The 21,130-nt window shown below is 44.1% G+C and overlaps 1 protein-coding gene and 1 pseudogene across 2 annotated transcripts in view; one reads left to right on the top strand and one right to left on the bottom strand.

The window, feature by feature from the left end:
* The window catches only part of LDB2 (LIM domain binding 2), a 128,791-nt gene that overhangs the window by 86,725 nt on the left and 20,936 nt on the right, over positions 1 to 21,130 (top strand). For both annotated transcript variants that reach the window (XM_026699739.2, XM_026699740.2), the window contains exon 5: positions 11,926 to 12,009. In XM_026699739.2, the coding sequence (XP_026555524.1) occupies positions 11,926 to 12,009 (84 nt within the window). The remainder of the gene's footprint in view (positions 1 to 11,925; positions 12,010 to 21,130) is intronic.
* Positions 2,368 to 11,547, bottom strand: LOC148125468 (uncharacterized; annotated as a pseudogene).

Consider the following 21,130-nt stretch of genomic DNA (forward strand, 5'->3'; position numbering starts at 1 on the left):
GAACATAAATCCTTTTGAGATTATCCCAGCAGTCTGCAGCATTTTCCATTCCACGGATATGAATGAGTTGCTGGTCAGACAGAGTGAGACCTATGATGCACAAAGCCTGTTCATTCTTTCGTTCATAATCTTGTATCAGTTTATAATCCTCTTCATCATTGGGATTTAAGTTAGATACATCTGGTGGGTTTGTTATTATGTCCCATAAACCTTCTCTTCGTAGAAGTAAACTACATTTCATTGACCATGAAACATAGTTTGTTCCATCTAGTCTGGATATCATGGACAGACTTGGCAAATTTACTTGTGCCATTGCTCTTGTGAAAAATAACTATTTAACAAACAGTTTGTATTTACAGTAATGTGCAACTCACACCAGCTCTCACTGCTATATCCTGGTTAGTTAGACTGTGCACTCTGCTGGGCCCATAACCAATGTTAGTGTTTGGGGATAAACCCCCAAGCAGAGTATGCAGCAGCAGTCAAGCCAGGCAGGCAAATGAGAGAGAGAGTGGGCCCAAGAGTATACACACACTGGAGACAAAAACACTGTTTGTGGTTTTAAAATAGTTATTTAATTCATACAGAGATTAAGAAGTGTCATTCAGTCCATATATCATTATCCAGTATATCCATCCAGTTATCAAGTCCATTTAACAGTAAATACAATGTCTTTATCTGCTTGTAAATCTTCTCCTCCCGATACCTTTCTCTCAAAGACAACGCTGAATCCTCAGCTCACCAAGCAAACAGTCTTTGTGTTCAGTTGAAATGGTATCTGGCACAGTAGCCTCCAAAAGCAAGCAGATAGACGTTCCAGCAGGCAGCAGACCAGGAACAGAACCAGGTGCATCCAGAAGCAGCGTCTATTACGTTTTCCTTCCTACCTTTATTACTGCCTGCAACCGCACCCACAATGACATTGCAGTTTCTTGTGCTTAAAGCTACAAGACACTTAATCCTAGGTTTACATATTTATTCAACCCAAACCTGGTTGGTGTATCCATATACCCAACAAGAACACCTGTCTGATATTGATGAACACAAATCACCGGGACCTGACAGATTACATCCCAGAGTTTTAAAGGAGCTGGCAAAGGTCATCTCAGAACCACTACACCACATCTTTCAAAAATCCTGGAGCACCGGGGAACTACTAGAGGATTGGAAAAGAGCCAATGTGGTTCCAGTCTTCAAAAAAAGCAGTGGGGAGGCCCTGGAAACTATAGACCAATCAGCCTAACATCAATACCTGAGAAGATACTGAAAAAGATAATTAAAAAACACATCTGCCAACATCTAGAAACAAGTAAAGCAATAAGTAGTTCAGCATGGGTTTGTTAAAAACAGATCATGCCAAACCAATCTCATTTAATTCTTCAACACAATGACTAAATTAGTAGACCAGCAAAATACTGTGGACATAATATGCTTAGATTTTAGCGAGGCATTCGACAAAGTAAACCACAACCTACTTCTTGGCAAGCTAGAAAAAAGTGGGATAGATAGCATCACCACCAGATGGATTCGCAACTGGCTGACAAACTGTACTCAATGAGTATGGGTCTAAGTCTTCATGGAGGGAAGTAAGCAGTGGGGTGCCACAAGGTTCCATCTTAGGCCCAGTACTCTTTAATATCTATGTTAATGACATAGATGAAGGAATAGAAGGGGAACTTACCAAATTTGCAGATGATACTAAGCTGGCAGGAATAGCTAATACCCAAGAAGATAGGCTCAAGATCCAGATGGATGTTGACAGACTCGAACATTGGGCTGTATCTAACAAAATGAAATTCAATGTAGAGAAAGGAAAACCAAAAGTACACATATACTATAGACTGGGTGAAACCAAGCTTAATAGCAGTAACTGTATGAGGATCTTGGAGTCTTAGTGGACAACCAGCTAAATATGAGCCAGCAGTGTGCAGCAGCCGCCAAAAAAGCTAATGCAATTGTTATGTCTTTAGGACTGGTTGGAGTTCCCAACCAGGTCCGCTGTTTGAGCGGGAGCATCAGCGGCTCCCATTGGTTGGCTCCATTTGACAGTCGGCTATAAAAGCCGGCTGTCGAGCAGAGCCAGCCGTTGTTCGCTTGCAGTCTGCCTTGCTAGCTAGCACACGCGACAACCCTTTATTCCCTGAATAAAGTCTGTTAGTTGTATGCTCTGGTCTAAGCCTCGTCTATTCCTTCGCTCTACAACACTGGCGACGAGGATGGGATGTGAGCGCAGGCTAGCCAGAAGCACTCAAATTCAAAAAAGCTGAAAGTCACGCCAGCGAAGCCTCGGAGCTGAACCGCAGCCGCTTCGCACTGAAAGCTCAAGCTCGTCTGCTGCGAAAGAGCTGAAGTCACGGCGCTGAAAGCTCAGCCGCCCACGCCCCGAGAGGGCACGAAATTCAAACCGCTGTCGTTTGAATTAGTTACTCTAGCGGCACGGCACTGTAGCCACAGTCGCCAACGCTCCCCAGAGAGCGCGTAATACAAAACTGTTATCACTGAGCTGAAGTCAGTTAAGGCGCTGTTAGCTGCCGCCGAAAACGAGCGCAGAGAGCACAACGCAGGCTGCTCTTGCAAGGGCCGAGTCACGGAGCGAGTCAAGGGCATTGTAGCCACAACCGCCAGCACGCCCAATAGCGAAGCCCCAGGGCCACGACCAACCTGAGAGATAGCCCGGTCTACCGACGACACCGAGGGGCCCAAGATGAACGCCAATCCGGCGTTTCAACCATTCAGACCCAACGAGGAGACGTGGGACTCCTATAAAAACCGTTTTAGCCATTACATTGATGCCATTGGGTTAGCCGACGCTGCGGAGCATAGGAAGAAATTGTACTTCCTTAGCTACTGCGGGGCTGCAGTTTTCGACACTGCCACGGCACTTTTTGCACCACATGATATCAAGAACGTCCCATGGAGTGAACTACAAGAAACGCTCTCGAACCACTACTCCCCTAAACCTTCCCAGATCGCAAGGCGCTACGCGTTCAGAATGAGGAAGCAAGCCGAGGGAGAATCCATCAACCAGTACATGGCCGCCCTGAGAACAGCCGCTCTTCAATGCGAATTCAAGAATTACTTAGACGACATGCTTCTCGACCAACTCGTCTGCGGGGTAAGAGATCAGAGGCTCCAACGTCGTCTGCTGGCCAGGAAAGATCTAAATCTTCCCCAAGCGATGGATGAAGCCCTAGCTGCTGAACTATCCATCCAGTCAGCAGCTGAGATTCAGGGCACCGCACCAAAGCCTGGTATGTCCACCGTCCACTCAGAGGAGGTAATGAGCGAAGCCGACCCCTCTGAAATTTCAGACGTCCACCGCCTCAAGCAACTGAAACAGCCACAGGTAGGAGCGAGGCAGAGAAGCAGCAGTGGCCCACAACAGATCCCTTTGTGTCTAACCTGCGGGGGTTCCCATTCCCGGGCATCTTGCAGGTTTAGAAACACCAGTTGCCTAAACTGCCACAAGAAAGGTCACCTTGCAAGAGTCTGCCAGGCAGCACGCACTCCTCCCCAGGAGTTTCCTTCATATCCTAGCCTCCAAAGGCAAGTAGAAGACTGTTACACGTGTTATCACGCCAACCACACTTCCCAAACTCCAAATAAAATTAAACTCTCTCTTTCCCTAGAAGGTAAACCTTGCACCATGGAGGTGGACACCGGCTCAGTGCTCTCAATCATCTCCTGGGATACGCTGAAAAAGATTCAACCCAGACTGACCAGGAAGCAGCTGCAAAAGTGCCACCTCACCCTGAGAGACTATCAAGGCAAGAACATCCCTGTCCTCGGGAAAGGCAAGTTCCTTGTTAAATTCAAAACCTTCAAAGGCCATTTGCCTTTAGTGGTGGTTCATGGTACCCTCCCTAGTCTTTTGGGGTTAGATTGGTTCCCCTCTCTTGGCCTTAGCATAACAGGAATTCATGCTGTCTCAACTTCTGATGTAGACACATTGTTCTCTGACTATTCTGATGTTTTCAGTAGCGAGCTGGGTTGCTACAATGGCACACCCATCTCTTTCTCCGTAGACCCCCAGGCAGTTCCTGTCCGCCTGAAATTCCGTAGAGTGCCTTTCGCTATCCGCCCCAAATTAGACGCGGAATTGGACAAACTTCTCAAACAAGGGGTAATTGAACCCACAGATTTCGCCAAGTGGGAGACCCCCATAGTCACCCCACTCAAAAAGGACGGTAGTTTGAGAATTTGTGCTGATTACAAGACGACCCTTAACCGTTATCTCCAGGTTAGCGCATACCCCGTTCCTGTCATCCAGCACCTGTTGCACACTTTCGAACCCGGCACCATTTTTGCCAAGCTAGACATGTCACAGGCATATCAGCAGTTCCCTGTCGACAGCCACACAGCAGACTTACAAACCATAGTAACCCATAGAGGGGCATTCAGGTGTAAACGCCTCCAATTCGGCGTTAGCGTAGCCCCAGGAATTTTTCAGTCACTAATGGAGAGAATTCTCCAAGGTCTTCCAGGAGTAGTCCCATACTTTGACGATATTTTGGTCTCAGCTACGGACAGGCCCCAGCTCCTCCAGAGGGTTAGGGCAGTATTGGAGAAGTTTAGACAGCATGGGCTCAAACTCAAACGGGAGAAGTGCACCATCGCCACTAGACAAGTGGACTTTTTAGGATATAGACTAGACGCCTCAGGCATCCACCCGGTGGAGTCAAAAGTAAAAGCCATCCACGAGGCACCCACACCTACCAATAAAACGGAACTACAAGCCTTCCTGGGTTTATTAAATTTCTACGCTTCATTCTTACCATACAAAGCTTCAATCGCTGAACCTTTACACAGGTTATTAGATAAAGACACTCCGTGGCACTGGGGCCCCAAAGAATCCCATGCCTTTAAGGCGATCAAATCTCTGCTCACTTCTGACGCCGTTTTAATTCAGTTCAACCAACGCCTTCCCTTGGTCTTGGCCGCTGACGCATCCCCCTTCGGGATAGGAGCTGTCCTAAGTCACAGACTCCCCAATGGCACCGAGGCGCCAATTGCTTTTTTCTCCAGGACCCTTTCCATGACTGAAAGAAACTACAGCCAGATTGATAAAGAGGCTCTGGCTGCAGTAGCAGCAGTCAAAAAATTCCACGAATTCCTTTTTGGCCACCATTTCGAACTCATTACCGATCACAAGCCACTTTTGGGGCTCTTATCAGGGGACAGACAAACTCCACAAGTGCTGTCCCCCAGGATGACTAGATGGACATTGTTCCTGGCGGCCTATTCGTTCAAGCTGGTCTATCGCCCCGGTAAGACTTTAAGCCACGCTGATGCTCTCAGCCGCTGCCCTTTGCCGACCCCGGTTGAGGACCCAGCTCCGGTGCACACAATCTTCGAAGTCAATGAACTTAAGCTACCTGTGACTGCAGATGACATCGCAGCACACTCCAAGAAAGATAAAATAATCGCCCAGGTTCTGGACTGGGTGGGAAGGGGGTGGCCGGATACAAAGTGTTCAGTTGATTTTGTCCCGTTTAAAACGCGTCAACAGGAATTATCAAAACTCCAGGGATGCCTGCTGTGGGGTACCAGAGTCGTTATCCCAACCGCCCTTCGCGTACCCATATTGAAGGTGCTGCACGAGGGCCATCCGGGTATTGTGCGAATGAAGGCATTGGCTCGCAGTTACGTATGGTGGCCGGGGATGGACGATCAGATCGCAGAGTGGGTAAGCTCTTGTAAACCCTGTCAAGAATCTAGGGCGGCCCCACCAGCAGCCTCACCCACTAAATGGGAAAGCGCCAATGCCCCATGGTCACGGTTACACATCGACTTGGCCGGGCCTGTGCATGGCAAAACTTTCTTGGTGGTCGTGGATTCGTACTCTAAATGGATAGACGTTGCTTTGCTTCCCACGACCACCACACAGGCAGTTGTTAAAGCCCTGACCCGACTTTTTGTAACTCATGGGCTTCCAGACACGATAGTCTCCGACAACGGGCCGCAGTTCACGTCCTGTGAATTTAGCATGTATGTCACGAATCTGGGCATCAGACACGTCCTCATGGCCCCCTTTCACCCCGCCAGTAATGGGATGGCGGAGAGAGCGGTCAGGTCGGCAAAGGAGGCACTAGCCAGATTCGGTCAGGAAAACTGGCATTCCAAGTTGTCCCGCTTTCTCCTTAGCCAGCATACAACTCCATGTACAAGCACTAACAAATCCCCGGCTGAACTCTTAATGGGGAGACGTTTAAGGACTACTCTTGACAGGCTGCACCCTCATTACTGCCCGGATACCCCCTTGGGGTCGGACAGCCAGGTACGAGACTTTGCCTTGCAGGACCCAGTTTTTGCAAGGAACTACGCAGGGGATCCATTATGGGTGCCAGGACAGATCGTGGCTATCACCGGTCCGAGATCCTACCGGGTCCAATTAGAGGACGGTCGCGTGTGGCGGAGGCACCTGGACCAACTACGCAGGCGGCGGAACGACCTGACCAGAGGTGAGCCGAATCCACCAACCAGCCCTCAAGTCCTCGCCCAGGTTCCAGAAGGGAGTTTCCTGAGGGACCGGACATCCCCATTCGAACAGAGTGAGCTGAGAACGGACCCGGACTGCTGACCCGAATCTCCATCACATCCACCCGGCAGAGACACCAACCATCCAGACCGAGCCGTTCTGCCGAGCCAGCCCGAACGAGGGGAGACTTCGCATTACCAGGATCCAGCGCCAAGCCTAGATGACACCCCGGCGACCTCGGGGTCTGGCTCCATGGACTCGTTGCCCACCAGCAGTCTCCCTGAGCTACGACGTTCCGGTCGCCAGCGAAGTCCACCCTCATACCTCAAAGACTATACATGTGCCCAGCTAGGGGGGAGGAGTGTTATGTCTTTAGGACTGGTTGGAGTTCCCAACCAGGTCCGCTGTTTGAGCGGGAGCATCAGCGGCTCCCATTGGTTGGCTCCGTTTGACAGTCGGCTATAAAAGCCCGGCTGTCGAGCAGAGCCAGCCGTTGTTCGCTTGCAGTCTGCCTTGTTAGCTAGCAGACGCGACAACCCTTTATTCCCTGAATAAAGTCTGTTAGTTGTATGCTCTGGTCTAAGCCTCGTCTATTCCTTCGCTCTACAACAGCAATCCTTAAATTGCATTAATAGAGGAATACAATCAAGATCAAGTGAGGTACTAATACCACTCTATAAATCCTCAGGGGACTGGAGACTAAAACATATAAAGAATAGTTACAGGAACTGGGCAAGGCTACTCTAGTGAAGAGAAGGACCAGGGCAGACATGATAGCAGTGTTCCAATATTTGAGGGGCTGCCATAGAGAGGAAGGGGTCAAGCTATTTTCTCAAACACCTGTAGGTCAGACAAGGAATAATGGATGGAAACTGAACAAGGAGAAATTTAACCTGGAAATAAGGAGAAACTTTCTGACAGTGAGAACAATCAACCAATGGAAGAGCTTGCCTTCGGAAATTGTGTGAGCTTCATCACTTGAGAGTTTCAAGAAGAGATTGGACTACCATTTGTCAGATATAGTTTAGGGTCTCCTGCTTAGGTAGGGAGTTGGACTAGATCACTTACAAGGCCTCTTCCAACTCTGATTATCTGTTACACTGTACCTCTTATCTTATCACCCTGTCTAAAGCTCTATTTAAGACTTCCAAAACCAAAATAAACAGCAGTGAGGACAAAGGGGATCCTTGCCTTGTATCCTTTTGATTTTACACGAATTTGTTAAGTCACCATTTATGACGATTTTTGCATTTTGTAACTAAGAAATTGCTTTAATTCCTTGAATAAAATTCACTCCAAAGTCCATTTCTTCCAGCACCTTAAACATGAAGCCCCAATTCAGGTTGTCAAAGGCCTTCTCTGCATCTTAAAAAATTAAAGCAGCCTGTTTCTCATAATTGAATTGTAAATATTCAATAACATTTAAGACAGTCCTCACATTATCTCTTAGCTGTCTTTTCAGCAAAAAGCCTACTTGGTCTTCATGTAAAATATTTAGTCTTTCTGCTAGAATAGTAGCAAAGAGTTTATAGTCATTATTTAGTAATGAAATTGGTCTGTGGTTCTTTATTTTTGTAGTGTCTTGACCCTCCTTTGGGAGCAACACAATATTTCAATCAATATAAATAATTAAAAGGTACATCAACAATTGCCAGGAATAGTTGGATATGAAGTAAATTCATTTCTGAGCCCCAAGTGCAACTCAGTTTTATCAGCATTAGTACAAGTTGCATTATTACTGTTTTGCTAAAGTCATGGTTCCTGCTTCTCTAGGAATTTCTTTTCCTATCAGTCACACAAACTGGTTTTCTGTTAGTTGCACAAACTGGTTTGTTAGCCATAAATTAAAGAGATATTTTTGTCATATTTTCCTTGGTAATTTATAAGCCTAACATATAATACATTTCTTTCCATTTCTTTGAATTGTTTGCATTTCTAAAAATATATTTATTGGTCCTATCAAATCAATTTTGATTTCTAGTGACTGCCTGGATACATCTCTGAAATTTTCTTGCCAGCATTTTCAGAAGTGTTTTCTTCCTAGGGCTGAGAAAGAGGGACTGATCCAAGGTCATCCAGTGGGGTATGTGCCTAAAGTGAAACTAGAACTCATGCTAGATCAAAATTGAAGCCATTAAAACCCCCAGACTAAATCGAGTCTTTTAATTGTTGTGCTAGGGCATTGTCTAAGAAACCCTGAAGACAAAGGGAAAGCACCTCAGGAGAACAATGTGAATTCATTAGCTTGTGAATGTCCTAAGCTGTGAACTAAATTAGATCAAGTTAAAATCTGGCCTTTACTTAACCTTCATCTTTTAACTTTATATTAGGTTATGGCTCTAAGTAATATTTTCTTCAGGAAGACGTCAAAAATGGATCACTTCAGTATCCTTGCTCTTTTAGTGTTGTGGTAACATATAGTGAGAACATGGCTCTTCTAAAGATTAGACAGCTTAACTGCTTCAGACAGATTATTTAAAAACCCCTCAAGATAGCAACTATGATCAAAGCCACTGTCTTGACTCTTCTATGATACCTTGGTATCATTGTTTTTAGTATAAATCTAAGAGTTTGATCAACTGTAATCTGTGTACTGCATGTCTCTCACTGAAACATAAAATGTATTAAGTATGGGCAGATTGAAGAGGCAGGACACTGATCAGCAACAAACAGCTCTTTATTCAGTAGATCATACAACCCAGTAACTTGCCTGTCTGACAGCTTGCCCTTTTATAGGGAACTTTCAGACAGCTCCACCAATGAGATTCAACTATTTTCCGACCGGAATGGGGGACCTGAGTGAAGCCTATGTTCCTTGACTTCACTCCCTTATTAGAGTATTCAGCACTCCTCCCCTCTGGGATAGATAGAGCATATATATGGGTACATGAGTATATGGGCCTGTAGCACTGGTTTCCTTAATTTTGGGGGTAAAATTACCTGGTGGCCCCACAGTAGACAACCCTTTTAAGGCTGAATACAGTAGAATCAAACCAGAATAGTCAACAGGTACACGCAACTGAGGAACTGGGAATCCAGTGAAGGGCTCTCAGAGAACCAGTTCCAAAGGAATCAGCCACGCACCAGAGTAAGTTTGAGATGTTTCCATTGGCTGACTCAGGAGCAGCAGCAGACCTGACTGACCAGGCCACTGCCACTGCTCCAACTGAGTTATGCAGGTCAGAGTGAGCCCACCGTCGCCCCGCCTACCTCCATGACTATGTCAGTTGAGCTAGTTGCTGATTGGGCAATGCTCTATCCCAGAAGGGAGTGGTGTTGAATACTCTAATAAGGGAGTGAAATCAGGGAACATAGGCTTCACTCAGGTCTCCCATTCCAGTGGGAAAATAGTTGAATCTCATTGGTTAAGCCGTCTGACAGCTCCCTATAAAAGGGCAAGCTGTCAGACAGGCAAGTTGCTAGGTTGTATTGATCTACTGAATAAAGAGCTGTTTGCTGCTGATCAGTGTCCTGCCTCTTCAATCTGCCCATACTTAATACTGGCGACGAAGGTTTTTCTCTTTCCTAAAAAATGCAATAAATGCTGTACAACTGGCATGGGATAGGCGCTCTGCTGTAGAGCCTTGTTGATCATACATTTGTAGTCTGTTCAGTTATGGACTGAGCTGTCAGGTTTTATCGGCATGACTATAGGGGTTTCCTATTTGGCATGGTCTACTGGCTCCAACCCCCCCTGGGCAATTAGTTGTCTAATTGGCTGTCAATTTTGGGCTGAAGGAGATGGGTGCCCCCATATACCTGCCCAAATTCCTGCTGAAAATATCTACAAACTCCTTGACCAGCTTGTCGGTGCTGTCATCTTGGATGGTGTGGATGCCAGTCACCCCCAGGCCCAGGGATGCAAACCAGTCCAAGCTGAGCAGGCTTGGCAAGGTGCCGTCCATCCCGGTCAGCTTTAGCAGCCCGACAAATTTTTTAAATTTGACTTGGAAGGTTCCGCTCCCTATGACAGGGATGTAGTTCCCTTTATAATCTTTTATCTGCACACGTTGAAACTTTAGATGTTTCTTTGTAATCCTTGGAACCGCCTTTCTGATGGTTGCTCAGGATATGATGGACATGGACGACCCTGTGTTGACCTCCATGTCACATGGGGAACCCTCAATGAGGACCGTGAAATGAATTTTCTTAGCACATGGTGCGCTTGCCTGCCCAATGGTCGTCTGGTAGGTGTCTTTTGGTTCTGTGGCACAATCTTCTCTTCGCCTGGGTCTCCAGAGCTGTGTCTTCCATGGTCCCATTTGGGGGACAGGCTGCTGTGTGGCTGATTGGCACGGGAGACCCTTGCCAGATGCCCCTTCCAGGCACATCTTTGGCAGATGGCATACTTGAACTTACATGTTGCTCTAGGGTGATTGCCTCCACAGCTGGCACATATTGGCTGCCTATCATCTGCCTTGGGATAGACCTTCTTTTTGGAACAAAGGCGGCAGATCATCTTCCTCATCAGTCAACTCTTCGTGCTCTGTGCTCTCTCAATGCACGGTGACAGCTCTGTGCGAAGACGGCAGGCTGCCCATCTTTTGGATGGTTGCTGTCGACCTGTTCAATGACTCTACTGGTCTGGCCTTGTCTAGTGCAATCTGCAGTGTGAGATGAGGCTTTGCTAGCAAGCACTTTTGTAGATTGATATCTTTCATGCCACAGATGAGCCTATCTAGCAGGACTTCATCCAGCTCTCTGAATTCACAGTACACCATGGCTTTTTTTAGCACTGTGATGTATTGGTTTATAGTCTTGCCTTCCTCTTGGTTCCTATTGTAAAATTCATGCCACCTAACTATCTTAGATGGCACGGGTGCATAATGTGTTCAGAACGTACTCTGGAGTGGAGTCCAGGCCACAGTCTGCACGGCCACTGGGTCCGATAGGACCTTAGCTGTTTCAAAGACTTTGGGGCCACAGTAAGTAAGGAAGAGCACACTCTTCCTATTGTCTGAGAGTCCCAAGAGGTCATTTGATTCCATGAAGCATTCAAAACGGACAATGTAAGACTCCCAGTTCTCCATGGCTGGGTTGAATGGAGTTGGTGGGGTGTGTGTGGTCATCTTTGGTAGGCCGATGCAGGTTCTCAAAAAGCTGTGATAATGGCCACTAATGACTTCGCAGATGCGAAGCACCAACTGGGATCACGATCTTGATCTTTTTTTGTTAGTCCTCTTCTGATCCCACCTTCGTCGCCAGTATTAATTATGGGCAGATTGAAGAGGCAGGACACTGATCAGCAACAAACAGCTCTTTATTCAGTAGATCAGTACAACCCAGCAACTTGCCTGTCTGACAGCTCGCCCTTTTATAGGGAGCTCAACCAAAGAGATTCAACTATTTTCCCGCTGGAATGGTGGACCTGAGTGAAGCCTATGTTCCTTGGCTTCACTCCCTTATTGAAGTATTCAACAAAATGATATATCTATTTTTTGGTGCAGGCACAAGACTCTCAGGTTTTGGAGCAGCTGTCCAAAAATATCACTCGTATGGGTCTGACTAACTTCACTCTCAACTACCTCAGGGTAAGCTATCTATGATTGGTTTCAAACATTACTCTTGTTCTTTCTTCGCCTTCAAACTGTGCATGCCTTCATCATCTTCATGATTGTCCCAACAAAAATGTTTAACAAAGCTTAGTTTTCTGGAAACCTGATATTAATCTGTTTGTGCCTCATTCTACTTAGTGGTTGTTCTCAACAAAGAGATACAACTTGGCTAGCCCAATCAGAAGATGGGGCAATTTTTAAAAATTCTAGGACAATGAATTGCTAATGAAATGTGCAGATTGTTAAGTGCATGAGGTATCTTAGGGTGGGGAAGGCCATGAGGGGCCTAGTGCTTTCCCCAACCCACTGAAATAAACTCATGCTTCCCACCCACATCCTGCCCAAACAAGTCATTTACCTTATGTAGTTCTTGATCAATGGAGCTGTCTACTCTCCAGCCTTTGCCACAGTTTTTGAGCACAGGCTTGCCGAGGCCTATAAGGAAGATGGCTGCACACATCCCTCCAAGCCTCTGTTGTTGTCAGCAAAAGCCTTTCCTCAAGTCCCTTGCCAATGGGAACGGAGCCCAGGAAGGACACATGCATTCCTCTGGCTTCCATTCTCATCGGCAAAGGACTTGAGGAAAGGCCTTTGCTGATAAGAACGGAGGCCTGGAGAGACGCGTGCGGCCTCGCAGGTTCTGTGCTCATTGGCAAAGGTCTTGAGGAAAGGCCTTTCCCAAAGAGAACAGAGGCCCATAGGGACATGCACACCACACCCGAGCTCTGTTCTCAGCAGCAAAGGACTTGAGGAAAGGCCTTTGCCACTGAGAATAGAGGCCAGGATGGATGGGCGCATTCCTCCCGGCCTCCGTTCTGAGCAACAAAGGGTTTTTGCAAATACAGCAAAAGACATTGCAAACAAAGGCTTCGTTGCTTCAGGCCTTCCCTCTGTTTGCAAAGATTTTTGCTGCAGATCTAATCCAGGTCTCCATTTTCAGATGACAGAGGCCTAAAGTACCATGAGATCAGGTGAGATCAGTAAAACGAGATCTCACACCACTGATCTCACATGGTCTTGTGGTACTTTAGGCCTCCATTCTCTGCAAATGCACCTCCATTCTCTGCAAGGCTTGAAACACCGAACAGGCCAAGAAACTTAAGTCTTTGCAAGTTATTCACAGGCCTAGTACCTGTAAAGACCTGGCCGGGGAGCGGGGGGAGGAATGTTGTAGTTTGTAGCAATCCAGCCAGCACACAAACAAATAATTCAGCAGGATTCATTATATAAACTTTATATACAATAATATAAAACATGATGCATGTATACAATACCCATGCAGCTCTTGCAATGTGGTAGAGAGAAGAAGCAGCAAATACAAAAACAAGCACTAGAACTCTCAAGCAAAGACAAAATGAACTCTTTTATACAAAGAACAGTTAAGCTAAGCCACACCAAGGCTCCAAACTGTCTCACATGGCTCACACAACAAATCTTGTATCTCAGTCACCAAACAGCCCCCATTGGCTGACTTGTTGCTATGCCTATCCCAGTTCATTAATCCTTATACACTGACAGGAAAAAGGTTCTGCAAATGTTGCAGAACCTCTGTGGTCATTCCTAAGTGTTCCTATTCCTGCTGCAACATTTGCAATTTCGGGACTGTGTCATAAGTACTTGGGGAGGGTTATATCATTACTTTGAACAGTCACTAACTGAACTGTTGTAACTTGGGGATTACCTGTACTTAATACTGCTAATGCCATCTTCTAACCTTCTGTGATTTTGTTCCTGCTAACTTCCAATTGCTAGAAAAATGTTCTTGCTGGCTAGGGAGAGAAAGAGACCAGAAATAGTGGTGGGATTTGACCCATTCACACTAATTCGTGAGAACGGTTGTTAATTTTCTAAGCAGTTGGGAGAACCAGTTGTTGCAAGAAATGTCCATTTGTTTTTTTTCCACTTTACAGGGCTAATTCTGTTAAGAAGACAGGAAGGAAACATTCTGGTATTGTTTCTAGCCTAAACTTTATTGCCCTGCTTACAGAAACTGCCTCTGGTTAACCCTTATAACAGCTCTTTAGCTGTTCTTCTTGGCAGTACATCCAGACTTATTGTCACCTGAGCTCTGGACTTGTTGTTTTCTTTGCTGGTACTTTTCTGGGGCTTGACTTTCTTAAAGGGGAAGGGTTGTTTTAAGCGTTTTACACTGCTGTTGGGAGGAGATAGTCCCCTGTTGTAGTTCTTCCAGCTAGGACCCAAGGATCAGCACTTTGAAGAAATAATTGAATAACGAAGCAGAGCTGCTGGAAAGAAGCTTTTAATAACAAGGAATCAAGATGAGTGACATTCAGCAAGGCTTCTTGGCTAGCTAGAAAGATTGACATTCAAATGTGTGTTTACATACCTTTTCTGAGTTTTGGTCTAAAACTGGTTTTGGTGAAGTTTAATTCTGTGCTTGGTGAGGTTTAATCCTGTGTTCATTGATGGGATAATTTTCCCTATTCAACTTCGTTTGGAAGAAAAAAGGTTAATCTCTGTTCCTGAAAAAAAGCAGGGTTGGCAAATCTGGCTAGCTCCTATCTCTATTTGTTCTGGTAATTGGTTTAATAAGCAACAGCTACTTTGCTCTTTTGCTACATTCTGTTTTCTTTGTAGTTAGGCTTATCTCAAGTGTTTACACTTGAGCTTGCCTGGGGTATGAGCTTGGCAATGAGCCGGACAAGGCTTGTGTTTTAGTTTTAAAAGGATTTAAACTGTTGTGATTTAATTATTTGTATTTTGTTTGAATTTTTTTCCTGCCTCATGTTTTTTTTTTCCTATCTGGGGAGGGGTTCTTCCTTCACTGCTTTAGTGATTTCTGGCACTGTCCTTTTGGGGTGTACTTCCAAGAGGCAGAATGCAAGCTTGGCACTGATTTTTTTTTACTGCCTTTCTGGGGGAGCCTGTGATCTTTCCTTGAATCTGGATGATTTCTTTAGGATATCTTGTGAGGTGAATGAGACCAGCTGGTATCTTTAAGTGGTGCAAATGGATCTAAGGATTGCTCCTCTTGCGTGTGCTCTTTCTAGAGAGCTTAAATGACCTCTCTGCTAAAGAGTTTCACTTTATGAGCAAGAGTTGGCTGCTGATAGTTATCGTTGCATTTTAACTATTTTAATTCTTCAAGGTGCTTTGGCACCCTGCCTGATTTGTAACTCCAATTTGCAGGTATTTCTAATCTAATGATTGGTATTTAGGGAAGCTTTTTGCAAGCAAAGAAGCTTTTTGTATTTTTGTACAGGTAATCCTTGACTTACCACAGTTCATTCAGTGATCATTCAAAGTTACAATGGCACTGAAAAAAGTGACATGACTGTTTTTCACACGACCATTGCAGCATCCCCATGATCATGAGAGGCCATGAGAGGCAAAGCACCCCTCAATATGAGTGAAGTTAAGTTGGCCACACCCACCCAGTCACATGACCACCCAGCCATGCCTACCCAGCTGGTCATTAGGGCAGAGAATCATTTGTTAAATTATTTGAATCCCACTATTGACAGGAGTCAAGAGCAGTTGTGCTTCAAAGAATTGGAAAATGATTAAAATATACTTTTATACCCTCATCTTGGTTCCCAATAAACCGTTATTTTTAAGAAGTTACAATAATAATCATTACATATGTTGTCCACTAAAAAGAGATTTTTGTTTTTAATGTGAAAAACTGAATAAAATTTGTTTAAAAAAAAAAGAATTGGAAAATGGAGATCCTAAATTTGCATATCTAAAGAATTTCAGGGAAAAGAACTATTTTGCTGTGGTTTCACATCACATATCAGAAGCAACATTTAGAGACAAAACACATCCAGAACGTATTCCAAACAGGCACAAACACTATTTATGGAAATGTCCAGAGGTCATCTCATTTTCTAAATTATGGGGAACCCCCACCACCACCACACACACCTTTTTAAAAAAATTCATTAGAAGTACTTCTTGGGATGCCTCTTGAGAAAGGCTGACATGCATTGGAGAGTATCAAATCCAAAGGGAGTGGAATTTCTTCCATCCTTTTTCTGACACCCAGTGCTAAACTCTTTGAGGGCAATCACTTGGCACCCCCAGTTTAAGCAACCTGTGACTCTCCAGCCATGCTGACAGGAGCTGGCAGCTCAAATTCAGCAGCAGAGTCAAGGACACAGGTTATCCAATACTTCTGTGTATCACAGATGACACCTGCAAAATTTCAAGGGAGGATTTTAGATTCCTGACTTAATTCTGCCTCCTGGAGTTCAGAATTTGTAGAAATATGGTGGGTTTATTTAAGTATTTGTTTATAAAATTTAGTGGACACCCATCTAACCACAAAGTAACTCTGGGCAGTGTACAGTCATAAAAATGTATCTAATAACAGAATAACAGAGTTGGAAAGAACCTTATAGGTCATCTAGTCCAACACCCTGCCCTACACCATTTCTGACAAATGGCAGTCCAGTCTCTTCTTGAAAGCTTCCAGTGCTGAAGCTCCTAAACTTCTAGAAACAAGCTGTTCCATTGGTTGATTGTTCTCACAGTCAGAAATATTCTCCTTATTTCTAGGTTAAATCTCTCCTTGATCAGTTTCCATCCATTATTCCTTGTCTAACTTTCAGGTGCTTTGGAAAATAGCTTGACTCCTTCCTCTCTGTGACATCCCCTCAAACATTGGAATACTGCTATCATGTCTCTCCTGGTCCTTCCCTTCACTAGACTAGCCATACCCAGTTCCTGTAACCTTTCATCATATATTTAACCCTCAAGTCCCCTAATCATCTTGGTTGCTTTTCTCTGCACTTTTTCTAGAGTCTCATCATCTTTTTTATAGTGTGGTGACCAAAATGTCAGAGTATATTCATGAACTGGAATAAAGCTTGGTAACTAGGTCAGCCAATGAATAGGCATAGCAACTAAGTCAGCCAATGAGGACTGTTTTGGAAACTGAAACTAGAAGTAGCCTAGGCTGGAAACTGAAACCAAAAGTAGCCTAGACGTGGCTCTATGTTGAGCTCTGCATCTCTGAAGTTATGTTGAGCTCTGAGTCTGTCTATTGAAGATGAAACTAACTTGCTTGCTTGCTGAAGACTGGAGCTCTGCTCTGAACTTGCAACATGTTTGTCTGAGTTTGCTCCATGTTGGAGAAATCTATAACTGGTTTGTAAAATCTACTTATGTTTATAAAGATGTTAAATGAAGTATCAGCCATCTGTGTTTATTTTTCTGGCGCTGAATTATCGCTGCAAAACTCTCAATACAAAACAGATGCAATATTCTAAGTGTGGTTTTACTAAGGCTTTATAGAGTGGTATGATCTTGATTGAATCCTCTGTTAACCCAATGTAGGATTGCATTGGCTTTTTTTGGCTGCTGCTGCACACTGTTGCCTCATATTTAATTGGTTGTCCACTGATTCCAAGATCCCTTTCACAGTTACTGCTCTTACGCCTGGTTTCTTCCAATCTATATGTGCACTTTTGGTTTTTCTTGCCTAGGTGTAAAACTACTTTTCTCTTCACTAAATTTCACTTTGTTATTCCTGCCAGCTTAATATCATCCACAAATTTGGTAAATTCCCCTTCTATTCCCTCATCTAAGTCATTTATGAAGATACTGAAGAGTATTGAGCTTAAGGCTGAACCTTGTGGTATCCCACTGCTTAGATGTAGTACCATTAAGGACTACTCATTGAGTAGAGTTTGTCAGCCAGTTACAAATCCATCTGATGGTGTCTATCCCACTTTTTTCTAGCTTACTAAGAAGTAGTTTGTGGTCTACCTTATCGAATGCCACATATATTATATCCACAGTATGTCACTGGTCTACTAATTTACTCACTATGTCAAAGAATGAAATAAGATTGGTTTGGTATGATTTGTTTTTAACAAACGCATGCTGACTTCTAGTTATTACTTTACTCATTTCTAGATATTCACAGATCTATTTTTTATTATCTTTTCCAATATCTTCCTGGACATTGGTATTTGGCTGATTAGTCTGCAGTTTCCTGGATCTGGGTTGTTGTTATTGTTTTGAAGATGGAAACCACATCAGATCTGTCCAGTCCTTTGTTAGTTCCCTGGTGCTCTAGGATTTTTGAAAGATATGGTACAGAAGTTTTGAGATGACATGTGCCAACTTCTTTAGAACTCTGGGATATAATCTATCAGGTCCTGGTGATTTGTATTTATCAAGATCAGATAGGTGTTCTCTTACTATTTTTTTTTTTTTTACATATGTTAACTTTTATTTCTGGCCTGTCTTTTATAGTTATGTTTTTGGTAGGCTGGGCTATAGTTTATTTTTGCATGAAGACCAATGAAAAGAATGAGTTAAGCCACTCTGCTTTCTCTCTGCTGCCTGTTAATTCCTTGCCATCTTCTCTCTTTAGTGGACCAACTGTTTCGTTGATTTTTTCCCCCTTGTTATTTATATGTTGAAAGAAACTTTTTTTTTTATTATCCTTGACTTTTTGTTGCAAGCCTTTGCTCATTCTGAGTCTTTGCTTTCCCAACTTCATCTTTGCAGATTCTGGCTATCTGCTGATATTCTGCCTTAGTTATGTGTCCTTCTTTCCATTTTTTTGTACTTGTCCTTTTTGTCTTTCAGTTTATCAGAGAGATCTTTGTGCAGCCATGCTGGTTTCTTGTTGGATTTCTTGTTTTTCTTTTTCAGTGGTATTGTGCTGGACTGGGCTTTTATGACTGTATTTTTCAGAGTTTCCCAAGATTTCATCCAAGGAATTTTTACCAAGTTCTAAATAAAAAAACACACCCAAACATTAAAATCTAAGGACACATGCAGGCAGAGGTGAAGTGGGGGGAGGTGGGATCTGTTGTTACTTGATCAATCACCTCCGTTGTGCTGTTCTTTCATTAGGGCCCCAAACCAAGTGACAGAAGCATATCTTTAGGCTCTTATGAAAGGATAGGAGGGTTGGATTATTGTCTACCTTGCTTGTATATGGTATAAAATTTATGAGAGATTGGAGAAAATTACAGTATGAATAAGGAATATAATAAAACTTGGTGTTTTAGTTTGCATGTGTGTGCATGTTTTTTTTTCCCTTTAGACTGCAAAAACATCCCAAACCAAAACCTACACAATGATTCCAGGCAACTTGGCTGACAAAATTCAATATCTCAGGTGCTGCAAAATGTATACAAGCAAAATAATCTTTTCAAATGTCTTGCTGAGAAAGCATTTGACCCCGGGGCAGGGCATAATTAGCAAAAAAAGGTAAAGATAGCAGCTACAATGTGTGATATCAAAGCAGGTAGAGCTTCAATAATATGATCATAGCCACCCTCTTGGCTAGGAGGTATCTGCTAGCCATAGCTTGCATACTACAGCATAGAGAAACTAGAAAAGAGGCAACTCTTTTTGCCCTTTGAAACAGCTCCTGGTATTGACCATTAAGTGAAAAATCTCTGGCCTTTCCTTCACTTTGATGAATCTTCCTGGTCTAGGGAGGAGGGAGGGAATGGCTTGGGGCAATCTGTTTTGTCTCAGCACTCATATTAATTTACATCAGACAAAAGCTGAACATCTGAAGCTCATTTGTGCGGTCCTAAACAAACTCTGTGTCACTAAACTATTGAATCCCAGTGGTGGGATTCAATTTTTTTTACTACCAGTTCTGTAGGTGTGGCTTGGTGGGTGTGGCTTGGCTTGGTGGATGCGGCAAGGAAAGGAAACTGTAAAATCTCCATTCCCACCCCACTCAAGGGGAAGATTACTGCAAAATCCCATTCCCTCCCCACCCACTAACCTGCTTTCTAGCTTTGTTCTTCTGTGCAGGGCAACAAAAGAAGACCCAGCTGATCAGCTGGGACTCGGGAGGCAGAGAATAGATTGGGGTGGGGCCAGTCAGTGGTGGTATTTGCCAGTTCACCGAACTACTCAAAATTTTTGCTACCAGTTCTCCAGAACTGATCAGAATCTGCTGAATATTACCTCTGCGCCAAACTCTCCAAATGGAAATTCCACAAGGAAAAAATAGACTACCCACTTCATCCCATGCCAAAAAATCCCCACAGCCAAACCATTGGCCAAAGTATTCCTATACCATATATATCACCTACATAATATATGATGCTCTATGACGGATAATCTCAGACCACGGGGTCCAGTTCACCTCAAAATTCTGGAGGGCATTTCTGGCCCTTTTGGAAACAGATCAGGTTTTGAGTTCAAGTCACCATCTGTAAATGAACAATGGGATGGAACAAATGAACTTGGCCCTGGAACAATATCTCAGATGCTTCATAAACTACCAACAAGACAACTGGGCCGACCTCCTCCCCTTTGCAGAGGTCGCTTACAATAATGCAGTCCATACCAGCACTGGATTTACTCCATTCCATGTGGCCACTGGGCAGGACTTTAACCCGATGCCAGAACTTCCAGCTAAAGAGCCCACCTTACCATCCCTGAAAGACTGGATAGAATAACTATGAAACACCTGGCCAGTCATATGCAAAGCCTTAGACAAAGCAAGAGCCACTGACAAAGCTCAGATTGACAAAAAAATGAATAGAGCCAAAACCATTCCAAGTCAGAGTTAAATTATACATCTCCATTTGGTTCCTACAGTCCCAGCACCCTGCAAAAAAAAAGGGGGGGGTGGGACCCAAATTCGTAGGACCTTTCCCCATTACATGTATCATAAACCTTGTTACAATGGAACTCCAATTACCAAAAACTGAGACAAATACATCCAATATTCCACTGTAGCCTCGTAAAGTCCAAAATAACCTCACCTTTAAGACCTAAAACTGCTGCACTGCCTCAGCCCATTATGGTTGAGGGCGAGTAGCATTTTGAAATCAAGGAAGATTCAAGGAAGCATCATGGCATAACCCAGTACCTAGTGGCTTGGAAAAACTCCCCTCATCTGAAAACGAGTGGGTACATAAAAAAACAACAACCATGTTAGGGCCCCTAGATTACTAAAATGGTTTCATGCCCATTATCCATATAAGCATAACTAACAATTTCTTTATCTTCCCCATCCTTATTTTATTTTCTTCCAGGTGGACTTCTCCTGGGGGGGGAGGCAACTTGTCAGGTCCCCATAGATCCCTATCAGGATGCTGCCATTCTGAGGGGGAGTGTGTGTGTGGCATTTTATGAGCTTTTT

This window comes from Pseudonaja textilis, chromosome 6 (genome assembly GCF_049901715.1).
Source record: "Pseudonaja textilis isolate UNSWEBS1 chromosome 6, rPseTex1.2, whole genome shotgun sequence".
NCBI lineage: Eukaryota > Metazoa > Chordata > Lepidosauria > Squamata > Elapidae > Pseudonaja > Pseudonaja textilis.